At 40.8% G+C, this 12,478-nt stretch overlaps 1 protein-coding gene across 2 annotated transcripts in view; it reads left to right on the forward strand.

Annotated features, from left to right (window-relative positions):
- The window catches only part of ago3b (argonaute RISC catalytic component 3b), a 30,229-nt gene that overhangs the window by 5,988 nt on the left and 11,763 nt on the right, over nucleotides 1–12,478 (forward strand). Inside the window, exons 4-11 of one of the 2 annotated variants that reach the window (XM_072448126.1) lie at nucleotides 2,884–3,004; nucleotides 3,637–3,845; nucleotides 5,809–5,945; nucleotides 7,002–7,151; nucleotides 8,073–8,160; nucleotides 8,718–8,865; nucleotides 9,331–9,450; nucleotides 10,587–10,730. In XM_072448126.1, the coding sequence (XP_072304227.1) occupies nucleotides 2,884–3,004; nucleotides 3,637–3,845; nucleotides 5,809–5,945; nucleotides 7,002–7,151; nucleotides 8,073–8,160; nucleotides 8,718–8,865; nucleotides 9,331–9,450; nucleotides 10,587–10,730 (1,117 nt within the window). The remainder of the gene's footprint in view (nucleotides 1–2,883; nucleotides 3,005–3,636; nucleotides 3,846–5,808; nucleotides 5,946–7,001; nucleotides 7,152–8,072; nucleotides 8,161–8,717; nucleotides 8,866–9,330; nucleotides 9,451–10,586; nucleotides 10,731–12,478) is intronic. The other variant, XM_072448127.1, reaches the window with a different exon arrangement.

Below are 12,478 nucleotides of genomic sequence, written 5' to 3' on the forward strand. Positions count from 1 at the left end.
GAAATGCTGTACTTGCTGCTTAGAATGTCAAAATATCAAATTCTAGAGTTAGGATTATTGTGAGGAAATATTGAGATTTTACAATAATTCACAATTATCCTCAAAATGAAAGGAAACTTTGTGATTGTATTCCTTTTATGCCTCAACTTGCAAATATTCCTGTGAGAAGAAAATATGTTAACTATAACAATTAACTTCTGAAAAGGTTTTGTGACCACAAGTAAGCTTAAACGTCCATTATTTAGCTATCAGCCCCTCACTTATAGCTCTTAAGTATTATGCATATCGGTTATTAGCTTCATGATAACTCAGCGGAGGGTCTTGAAACATTTAGGAATTCAACTTTCCTTTGACTCAGATTGACAACAAACTTCTTTGTGACGGAGAAAAACGCGTGGACGAGTAAGATTACGCTCTGGCAGTACCTGTCTCCTCCTGCTCCTCGCCCTGACTCTCCTTTCTTCCTCTATCTAAGCCAGCTACAAGAGGAAGATGGAGGATCAGCTGCAGCAGCAAAACATTCAGGGAGTGTGGAGGAGCCTGAAAACCATCTCAGGCTTCAAAGTTCCCCCTGTCCAGATGGACAGTGGGTGAATGAACTGAATTCTCACTTCCTGAGATTTGATCAATCACCCACCCCTCCCCCTGCACAGCTGCATACTCTCTCTTCCACAGCTGGACAATGGCCCACACCCGTTCCCCTTCACAACACTGCTCCGGCCCATCAGCTCACCACTCCACCTGGACTCACTCATCCCCCCAGCACACGGTCCCCCTGCCAAGCACTGAGTGTGACAGCAGCACAGGTGAGGAGTGAGCTGAAGAGGATTAAAGTGAGGAAGGCAGCAGGACCTGATAGCATCAGCCCCAGGCTCCTTAAGTCCTGCGCAGATGAACTGTGTGGAGTTATGGAGCATGTCTTCAACATGAGCCTGAAGCTGAGGGTGGTACCACAGGTCTGGAAGACCTCCTGTCTGGTACCTGTGCCCAAGACACCGCGCCCCAAAGACCTCAACAGCTTCAGGCCAGTGGCTCTCACGTCCCATCTGATGAAGACACTGGAGCGGCTGGTCCTGGACCACCTCTGGACCACCTCTGCTCCACCCTGAGCTCAGCCATGGACCCGCTGCAGTTTGCATAGGACGCCGTCATCTCCCTGCTGCACCGCTCTCTTTCTCACCTGGAAAAGCCTGGCAGCTCTGTGAGGATTCTGTTCTTTGATCTCTCCAGCGCCTTCAACACCATCCAGCCGCTGCTCCTGAGGGACAAGCTGGAGACGGCTGGTGTGGAGTATGACCTGGCAGAGTGGATCCTGGACTACCTCACAGACCAACCCCAGTTTGTGAGGGCCCGGGACTGTGTGTCTGACACTCGGACCTGCAGTATGGCGGCCCCCCAGAGCCCTTTCTCTTCACCCTCTACACTGCAGACCTCAGACACGACACGGACAGCTGTGTCCTGCAGAAGTTCTCTGCCATCATCGGACTCATCACGGACGACGATGACGAGGAGTACAGGGGACTGGCGCAGGACTTTGTGGACTGGTGTCAGCGGAACCGCCTCCTCATCAACGCGGGGAAGACCAAGAAAATTGTGGTGGACTTCCGCAGACGCCACCCCACTGCCCCCTCGCCAGTGAACATCCAGGGACGGGACATTGAGAGAGTGGACTCATACAAGTACCTGGGTGTTCATCTGAACCACAAACTGGACTGGACTCACAACACAGACGCACTGTACAGGAAGAGCCAGAGTCGGCTCTACCTCCTGAGGAGACTCAGGTCTTTTGCAGTGACAGGGCCACTCCTGAAGACCTTCTATGACTCTGTGGTGGCATCGGCCCTCCTGTATGATGTGGCCTGCTGAAGCAGCAGCATCACAGAGAGGGAGAGGAAGAGGCTGGACAGAGTCATCAAGAAGTCCAGCTCCGTCCTGGGCTGCACTCTGGACTCGGTGCAGGAGGTGGGGGACAGGAGGGTCCTGGCTAGATTCACATCTATGCTGGACCATGAGTGCCACCCCCTGCAGGACACTCTCTCCGCTCTGGAGAGCAGCTTCAGTGAGAGACTGATCCACCCTCGCTGTGTGAAGGAGACGTTTCACAGGTCTTTCCTTCCTGCTGCTGTCAGACTCTACAACAATCACTGTTAGCCCTGAACACGTGTATACTGTCATACCCATGTGCAATACGGACTTAATCATGTGCAATACGGACATAATCATGTGCAATACTGACATATTCATGTGCAATACTCTGACATAATGTCAATCATATTGATGCAATATTCTCTGTCCATATAACTGCTGTAAATAAGAGTGTTACTAATGTTATCTTTTTTTTTTTTACTTTTTGAATTTAAGTTTTCTATAAGTTATCTGTTCTTTGTTGTTTACTTCTGTAACTACTTTGTCTTGCAACACTGAAATTTCCCCATTGTGGGACAAATAAAGGCTCATTTTATCCAGCACACTGTGGCTCTGCTATCGGCTCGCGCTGTGGCCTCCGTGAGGCGACAGGAGTGTTGTCCTTCTGCCCCGTCTATACTCGCGTGGACTTCCATGTGTAACAAAGTTGTTCAGCGTGTTCATCTGCACTTGCACGGCAGACAATAAACTTCATATAAACAGATGGGGCTTGTTGACATGCTCGGCTTCGATACACATTCCAGCAGTGTATCGTAGGTTTCAAAACCTCCAGCAATAACCTACCGTAGCCTTAAATATTTGCTGTCATTGAAAAGCCAGTTAATCTTTACATCCCTACCTGCTACATGTTGTACATTATGTAAAACACGAACAGCTCAAGGCAAAGGTGAGCAAAAGTGTTCAAAAAGACTGAAAATGCAAATACAGCACCTTTTTTAACAGTCTCGTGTTTCACAGGGAGGTTGTGGACTCCATGGTTCAACATTTCAAGGTGACGATCTTCGGGGACAGTCTTCCTGTTTACGATGGAAAGAGGAGCCTCTACACGGCGCAGCCTCTGCCCGTCGCCACCAGTGGGGTAAGACTCCTATTTTATTGTAAAAAGCAGTACATTGTGTCCTCACCTAATAGTAAAACATGTTTACATTTTATTAAATGTAATCTGGGAATAAAGAGCCTGTCACAACTCACATTTAGAGGTGGGCAAAATATTGAAATTTAGATATTGTGAATGTTGATTTGCACAATTTTTATATAAAGTATATCTTCAAAACAGTTATAGTTAGTAATGCTACTAAAAGAGCTGATTTTAAAAATGAAAAAAATTATATAATGTGATTTTAATTTGACAGACATTTAACTAATATATTAACACATTTCTGTTGGATTGACGTAATATTGTCTGAATATTGTTATCGGAATACTCAAAAAAATCTTGAGATATAAATGTTTGTCAATATTGCTCAGCCGCCAGTACAAAGCCATGGCGCTGGGATGTCGTAACTTTCATTCCTCTACTTCAAGTCCAACAGAAAACCAGCCTCATTCATTATAAAGGCAGTTTTTTACCTGCTCCAGGGATTTGAACATTGCTGTTTTGGGGGGAAAAACTTTCCCAATTAGTTCATCTTGAACATAATCAAGTCCTTGGAACGGTTGTCATTATAGATTTAAAGTCTCCATTCTAACTAAACCGGTCTTGTTCTTCAGGTGGACTTGGACGTGACTCTTCCTGGTGAGGGGGGCAAAGACCGCCCGTTCAAAGTGACCATTCGCTTCGTGTCGCTGGTGAGCTGGCACATGCTGCACGAGGTCCTGACGGGCCGAGCTGTGGCTGAGCCCGTGGACCTGGACAAACCCATCAGCACCAACCCTGTGCACGCTGTGGACGTGGTGCTGCGCCACCTGCCCTCCATGAAGTGAGCTGCTTTGATTTGATAGAAAGAAAATTACTGTTATACGTGGGCTTAGTGTGGGAAACCATGTGTTGTTGTATGTCAATAACGTTTAGTCAACTAAATCCTCAACTTCAAGGTAATGTCTATATACCCGTCTCTGCTGGTTGTCGTGGCAATGCGTGAAAAACATTCAAAACCACATATTTCCCAAATGTTATTGCCATGTAATTGAGACAAGCTGTTTTTATTATTTTTACTTCAACTCGTCAGCCATGCAAACAGTTTTTATAACTACCGTATTTTATTGACTATAAGTTGCACCTTTTTTCATAGTTCTGGCCGGGGTGCGACTTATAATTATGTACTTATACTCTGGAGTGACTTATATGTGATATTATGTGTTATTTTCACACTTACAACTGCATTTCATACTCCAGTGCAACTTGAATATGTTATTCTATTCTATATGTTTTTCTTCTCTATTATTTATTTTTTGGCTGGTGCGACGTATAGTCCGCAAAATACGGAACTTATTGGCGACATTACTAATGTTTGGACACATTTTAAGGACATTTAGGTTATTGTTAAATGTTTTGCTTCCGCTTATCACAGCCTTTTCCATTTCCAGACTTTATTAGTAAAGTCAGTATTAAGCAAAACTCCATCTATTACTGTTCACAATTAGCTGCAATCTTTAGCTGGTTCACTTGGCAACTGTGAAGAAAACCAGCTGCTGTCACAACATTATAATGCAATATTAGTTTTATATTGCCCCGACAGCTCATGAGCGATATGACGTGGCCCAGCCCTCACTGAACCATGTCCTCCACGATAAAGCGGCCATGGTGTTATTTTACCAGCTTTTTAAAATTTTAATTAACATTTTTATTTCCGCCCAAAAAAAGCATGCTGCAGCATAGACAAATAAACAACAAATGAATAAATACAGAGGCTTTTATTTCTGCTTTTAATAATCCTAATTTGATCTCCATCTAATCACGTCCAAACTGTATCACATGATTTAACTACAGTACATAGTAAAGTAGCTTCATTGATTTGCATTCAACAACAGGAAATGTTTGACAATAACTTTAATTTATCTTTATTCTTTGACTCTTATTATATCATCTCATGACAGAAGTCCAGGGATAATACTTTCAATCAGTTATATTTGTTCAACTTCACAGATCTTGCAAAAGTAAAAATTTTAGATCCAACGTTTTAGTCTTTTAGTTCATTCCCAGACCCAAAATTCCTCTTTCCGCCGTCTCTTAATCAGACTTGAGTATTTCCTGTTGAGTTGTAGAAATCTGATCCGAGATGAGCTGGAAAATACTGAGGCGTCGTGAACTTCACTGTCCATCTCTGAGCCCTCGTCATCAACAGAGAAACATTACATTTTGTGTTTGGTGCTTGGTGCTCGGTTCTCTTCACAAGATAAAAACAGTAACGTTGCAGTTGGTCGCACTTTGCATGTGAATGGACTGGCACAGCTTCAGTAGATCCTTATCAACTTGTGGCCACTGTGTCTTCCTGGGTCTTTTTATGTGCAGCAAACATGGGGCAGAACTTAAAGGTCCCATAACATGCAAAATCGACTTTTCAGAGCTTTTAACCTTCTTACATTGCTATTTGTGCTTCATATATGTACCCAGAGTGTTTTTTTGATTGATTCCCGCAGTGTTTAGCTATATTACAGACTATCCTTTCCTGACGGGGGGTGTCTACAAGACCGCGTCATACCCACAGGCACGCGTCATCATCCCCCCTCACCCTCCCCCCCCCTCTTTTTCTAGCATTTTCTAGAATATTTTGTCATTTCTTCAATACATTCATGATAATATGTACAGTTTGATCTATTGCCCACCTCTCATAGTATCATAAACCTCATAAACGTGTCTAGCCCTGGCATGTCTCTCATAACATGCCCCTCTCTCTCATGTCTCATGTCTCTCATAACATGCCCCTCTCCCTCGTCCCTCAGATACACCCCCGTGGGCCGCTCCTTCTTCTCGTCTCCGGAGGGCTACGACCACCCGCTGGGAGGAGGACGAGAGGTGTGGTTCGGCTTTCACCAGTCGGTCCGTCCCGCCATGTGGAAGATGATGCTCAACATCGACGGTGAGGAGCGGGGAAGGGTTCGACCAGATCTAGTCATGAAACTCCTGCATCGAGAGTGGAGCTTACGTTTGTGCAAATGGTTTTAACTAGCTCTGGACAATGTCTGGAGAAATAGCTTGAAATGGTTTGATTTAATTGCGATGCCGTATTCGAAATCATGCTTTTCTTGGGATGAAAAAAATGACCGCAACCGGAATCATTTGCAGACTAGTTAATTTGGTCATCGTTCATTATTGTAGGTCTGGGTTTTACTATTTTTGTTTTACTTTCTTTAAAATAAAAATGATAACCTTTGACAATGCAAAATGTTTATCAAAATCCAATTCACAATAAGTGCATAAAAAGCAGCAAACACTACAACTACTAACTTTATTGACAAAGGGGAAATTTGGATTCTACTTATCCAAACATTTTTTATTTATAGTTTTTTTTTCTTTCTCTAAAAATGAAATATCTTGCTTCGCCAAATCAAATCTACTGTTTATATTACATGCAAGTACTATTAACATGACTAATTAGTAAGTACCAAAATGAATCTAAATTGAGTCCAAGTATCGAACGTCCTGAACCAAGAACCATAATTAAGCCTAATCAAGCTCTCCTTTGGGTCCATGTAGGTCTATCATGACAACACATTTAGAAGTGCAATATATCACAGAAGAGATACACGATAATATATAAATTTATGCCCCTGACACGAAACAAGTTAACCCCAAAAAACTGCTCTAAATGTTGTTAAAAACACAAACTGCGATAAATAAAATGGCAGAACTTTTCATCTTTTAATGATTAATTTGTTATTTGTTCAACAGGCTATAGCTCAAGTCTTATTGTATTACAGAAAAATAGCAAAAAACGTCCCTCGCTGCCACAAACAGAATAATAAAATGATTGCTCCATCTGTCATTTAATGAACGCCAAGTCGAATAGTAATTATTGTGACAGGTCTAGTCGCATTCGTTCTAAAATCTTTCACCAACCTACTTCGTTTTCTTGGTTTTTTTTTAATCCTTTGTTGTTGCTTTCCCCAACTCCTTCCCCTCTGCTCCGCCACAGTCTCGGCCACGGCGTTTTACAAAGCGCAGCCCGTGATCCAGTTCATGTGCGAGGTCCTGGACATCCACAACATCGACGAGCAGCCGCGCCCGCTCACCGACTCGCACCGCGTCAAGTTCACGAAAGAGATCAAAGGTACATTCTCTAAAGGTACAGACGCCACGTGATCTTGGTCCTTTCTCCTCCTCCTCCTCCTCCTTTTCCTCCTCTTTCTCCTCCTCCCCTGAGTCTGTTATTAAATGTGAGCTCTTTTTGTTTTATGTCCGCCTGGTTTGTTTCAGGAGCCTTTTGCTGCTTAGAACTTGCCAAATGGATAGATGTTTTCTTGTCATTCAAGCTAAATGAAGTTCTGTTGCATTTTATTCTGAGCTAATGCTAGTATGTGTGTTCAAAGTAGGGATGTCATGACATTTTTGAGTTAAGATTATTGCGAGGGGGGGAAAAAAAACCACCACAATTGAACTATTATTGACAACAAAGGTGAAATCCTCAATTTGATTTAATTTCTGTTGAACTTGTTGCCATTCGTCTAGTTTGTGACCAGCTGTTTGAATGAAAACTTTCTGAATGATAAAGTTAAATTGATGTGACCTAAACAGCCAGCACTTTACAATTTTTTGACTATAGATTTAATTGAAATTACTTTAATTTTGCTTCTGAAATTGAAATGATTTACATTTTTTAGCTCTTGACAGTTTTATTCTGACCTTTTAATATAAGATGGTCACAATTAACAAAATAATCTTGACATCCCTATTTATAATTGTACGTGAAATATTCTATAATTTTGCCGCAGATGTTGAGTTTGAGTGCAGCGCTTCTTAATTGCACACTTTTTACTGTTTACAGCCTTGATATTTGTGCTAGAATAAGTTCTACTTGGCCAACTGTTACCTTGAAATGAGATATAATAAAAAATAAAGCTATATTACTACGTTTTAAAGCTTAAAGTAGACTTTGTATCGACCCTCAAGGCCAAGTTATACTATAAAATGTTTGTACATGAGGTGTTATAAGTTGTGACTGGACAATTCAGACTAAGGCTCCAGTCTTTGTTATTGACTTTTCCAGGTCTTAAAGTAGAAGTAACGCATTGTGGGACGATGAGAAGAAAATACAGAGTTTGCAACGTCACGCGGCGACCGGCCAGCCTCCAGACGTGAGTTTAATCTGCTTCAGCTGATCAACATCTGCTTCAATGGGCACTGTAATGAAAAGACTTGAAGGATCTAAAATGGCAGCAGTGATTTTGCATCTTTAAAATTGCCTCCATCTTCAAAGCTCAAAACGCTGCTTGATGTCATTTCAGATCTCACATTTCCCTCACAAAGAAGCCGAACCAATTTAAATGCTAACGCCCTTTGCCTGCACACTTTTATGTACAAATCAGAACAGCACGGTTTTTTCATACATGACATCATTTTGCCCCACTTTGTATAATAATTAAACCTTTATGAGCCTTAATAAAACATGAACAAAAACTTGTAAGACAATTGTTTTTTTAAGAATGAATCAGGTTTAGTAATTAAATTATCCCTGACTGAACCCTTTTTAAACTCTTTGTTCATGCTTTTTGAGGCTATTAAAAGCGTAGTTTAACAGTTTTTTTTTAACACTATGAGTCAAACAAACACGAATATATCATAATGTACTGTACCTTTTTTTTAAGATTGCTCATTTAGTTGTTTGGTTGACCACGGCTCATGTGTTTTGCAGGTTTCCGTTGCAGCTGGAGAACGGTCAGACGGTGGAGCGGACGGTGGCGCAGTATTTCAGAGAGAAGTACAACTTGCAGCTGAAGTACCCTCACCTGCCCTGTCTGCAGGTGGGGCAGGAGCAGAAGCACACCTACCTGCCCCTGGAGGTGAGACACTGCAGCCATCAAGGGACAAAAGCCACATGACGATGTTCAAGAGGCGGACGGCTTATCAGCGACTATTTGTGATCTTTTTATTCCTTTTTATAGTTGATTTTGCAATGTAGTTCATCATACAAATGTTTTCTTTTTCATTAGATTGCTTTTGTAGTAACAGCATAAAATTAGATTATTTACGCTTTTTTTCTGACAAGATAATAGAAAAATGCCGCTGTTGAATATACAAATAAATAAATGTATATACATATTTTATTCAGTAATTTCTGCCAGTTTATTTAGCTTGTATTTATTTTATATTTAGAGTAACACATTCACCTACACATTACACTTGAAATAATGCAATTGGTGTTTTTATACTGTTTTTAATGTAATTTTTGTATGATTGATCATTATTATTATATATTTTTTAAGTAAATCTGTTGAAATAGAGTAACATTTCTCTCATTTTTACAGGTGTGTAACATTGTGGCCGGGCAGCGCTGTATAAAGAAGCTCACGGATAACCAAACGTCGACGATGATCAAAGCCACGGCGCGCTCTGCTCCCGACCGACAGGAAGAGATCAGCCGACTGGTCAGTGTCATGGAAACATTTTATCTCCTCACTTACAAAAAAAACTTGTTCATAGCGGCTAAAACTGCTAAATATACTGCTATTTGACCAATTGTTAATTCACTCAAGCTTCACTTTACAGTATATGCAACATTTTGAGAGCTTTTTTTCCATTAAAAACATACAATAATTAGGTTTAAATTGATAATCACTATGGCAACGGTCCTTATTTCTAACGTTTGAAACTCATTGATGAAGTTGTTTGGAATTTTTGGGTTCTCTTTGTTGTCAAAATCGGATTCTGATGAAAGTATGAAGTTCAAGTTTGATGTAACTTAGGTTTGGATTTGACCAGTTTTATTAAGTCTTGTTATCAATTTGCCACTATTAATTCTAGTTTAATATCAATGTACTTTTTATTGTGGAGTTTGGACACTGTTTTGCCCGGGCTCATTTTGTTTAAATATAATAATTTGAAAGTGTAAATGTAACTTCTAAACTTAAAACGATTTACATTCAAAATACATTATGTTGGATATTAGAAAACTGCTAGAACAACAGTCTGCATCTCCATTTTAAGTTTTTATGATTATTGTGAGCGAAACGGCAACCTTTTATTATTATCATTATTATTAACACCTTGGAGATCAAACAACAGTGAAATCCTTAACTTTTTTCATTTACCTTCTAGTATGTGACCGGCTTTACGAAATCAAAGTTTCTGAATGATAAAGTGAAGTTAATGTCAAATCAAATCAAATCAATTTATTTTTGTAAGGCCCAAAATCACAACAACAGTTGCCTCTGAGGGCCACAGGGAGAAATGAATCAACAATGTCTGTGGTGGCGATGGAGTCAGACAATGTCTGTGGTGGCGAGGGACGATGTCCCAGGGTCCTCTGTCCTTAGACTCTCCTTCTCGGCCAGGAAAAACTACAAAAAAAACCTCTTTGGGAAAAAAGCGTAGAAACCTGGAGGAGTTCCAGTGACATAAACGGCCAAATAAAAACACTTTAATACAGGCTAACTCTGTGAAAAATGAATTAAAATGACTTATTTTTGTTGTCACGTTGTCACGATTGTTGTCTTCTAGATTATATCGTTTATTGATTATCTCATAAAGCCTAATAATCCCGACTTCCCTCTCTCCGTCTCAGGTGCGCAGTGCAAACTACGAGTCGGACCCGTTCGTGCAGGAGTTCCAGTTTCGTGTCCGTGACGAGATGGCTCAAGTGACAGGCCGCGTGCTGCCGGCCCCCATGCTGCAGTACGGCGGCAGGGTGAGCTCGGAGCCCTTCATGGTACCTCTCCTTTAATCACGCTTTATTTGCACTGTCTGTCTCTGAGCGCACTCCACACACACTCACAAACTCAATAATTCAAGTACTTTTCAAATCTATCATTTCTTGAGATGAAATGCATGCTTGTTTGTTTGTTTGTTTGCTATAAAGATCGAGCAGTTTTTCCTCTCGATTTGTCCATTTGATTAATTGTAACTTTATTGCAAATGTTTCCCTTGGTTTCAACATTTGGCATGGATCTTTTGCATGTGCACGCAGCAGTAGTTTTTCCTTCATTGGTTTGAATTTATATTTTTTTACAACATTCTCAGCCACGTAATTGTCCTGAATTATACATGACACTTTTTTTGTTCAGCCTTGAGTCACTGAGTCAGAGTGTGGCTTTATTGGAAAAAATATTTAAAATTGTATTCCGTATGAACAATTGTGCAAAGGTACAATGATTTAGATTTGTTTTAAACGTTTTGATCCCTCACTAATAGGTTTGTGTGATATTAACATATTTTGTTAAGTATTTGGATTATGATATTCAGACAAAAAATCATCAATCATTTCAATCATCAGACAAATGTGAAAAAGCAAAAATATACCCGTGTATACCCTAATCTGAAAGTTATTTTTTATTTATTTTACTAGTCCCCCTTTGTATAGTTTTTACTATACACATGTCGGTGTAATCCCTCATTCGTCCAGGCGTGTTCCATAGTAGAAAAAGCTTCAGTTGTAGTCATCTGGACTCAGTTAGAAAAAATAGCCGTTTCGACTCTCATCCAAGAGTCATTGTCAATAAAAGAATTTAGATCGAGAACTCCGATATTAATACTGTTCTGTGGTAAGACCCGCCCATTGGGCGGAGCCTTCCTGAAGTAGCAAGAGTTGTTTGTTTCAACAGAAACTCCCCCCTTGTATCTACCGAGCTAGCCTATTCAGAATCTTAATGGGCTATTAGAATCCTCTTTGTCTTTGTGAGACCCTGGCTCAACCACCCTGAGTACCCTGGCTCAACCAACCTGACTACCTCAAAGGAAGATTGAATCTTAGCCCTCCATTTCTGTTTAAAGAAGGTCTTTCTTTTTTAACAAAAATAGCTTCCTTGACTCCTCTTTCAAACCATCTTTTCTCCCTGCTTAAAACCTTCACCTCACCGTCTTCAAACGAGTGATTAGAGGCTTCAAGATGGAGATGCACGGCACTCTGAGGTCCTGAACTTGTATTTCTTCTGTGCTGATAAAGCCTCTTGTGTAGAGGCTGTTTTGTCTCACCTATGTACCGTTCTTTACAGCTTTCTTCACTGCATTGGATCGAGTAAACTACATTGCTCTGTTTTTGAGTCGGCAACTTGTCCTTAGGGTGAACCAGTTTTTGTCTTAAAGTGTTTCCTGGTTTAAAATAAACAGGGACTTCGTGTTGTCTAAAAATTCTCTGCAGTTTTTCCGACAGGCCAGACACATAAGGGGTTTCTATCCCTTATGTGTCTGGAAAAGGAAAGAAAGAAAGACCTTCTTTAAACAGAAATGGAGGGCTAAGATTCAATCTTCCTGGTATCTATAATGGTATACTGAACCCCTGGAAAGGTAGAGGACCAGGACAAGGACATTTAGATGCTAATCAGGTACTCAGGGTGGTTGAGCCAGGGTCTCACAAAGACAAAGAGGATTCTAATAGCCCATTAAAATTCTGAATAGGCTAGCTCGGTAGATACAAGGAGGGAGTTTCTGTTGAAACAAACAACTCTTGCTACTTCAGGA

This window comes from Eucyclogobius newberryi, unplaced genomic scaffold (assembly GCF_026437365.1).
Source record: "Eucyclogobius newberryi isolate DKJ021-1_F unplaced genomic scaffold, fEucNew1.0.hap1 SCAF_16, whole genome shotgun sequence".
In the NCBI taxonomy this organism is placed as follows: Eukaryota; Metazoa; Chordata; class Actinopteri; order Gobiiformes; family Gobiidae; genus Eucyclogobius; species Eucyclogobius newberryi.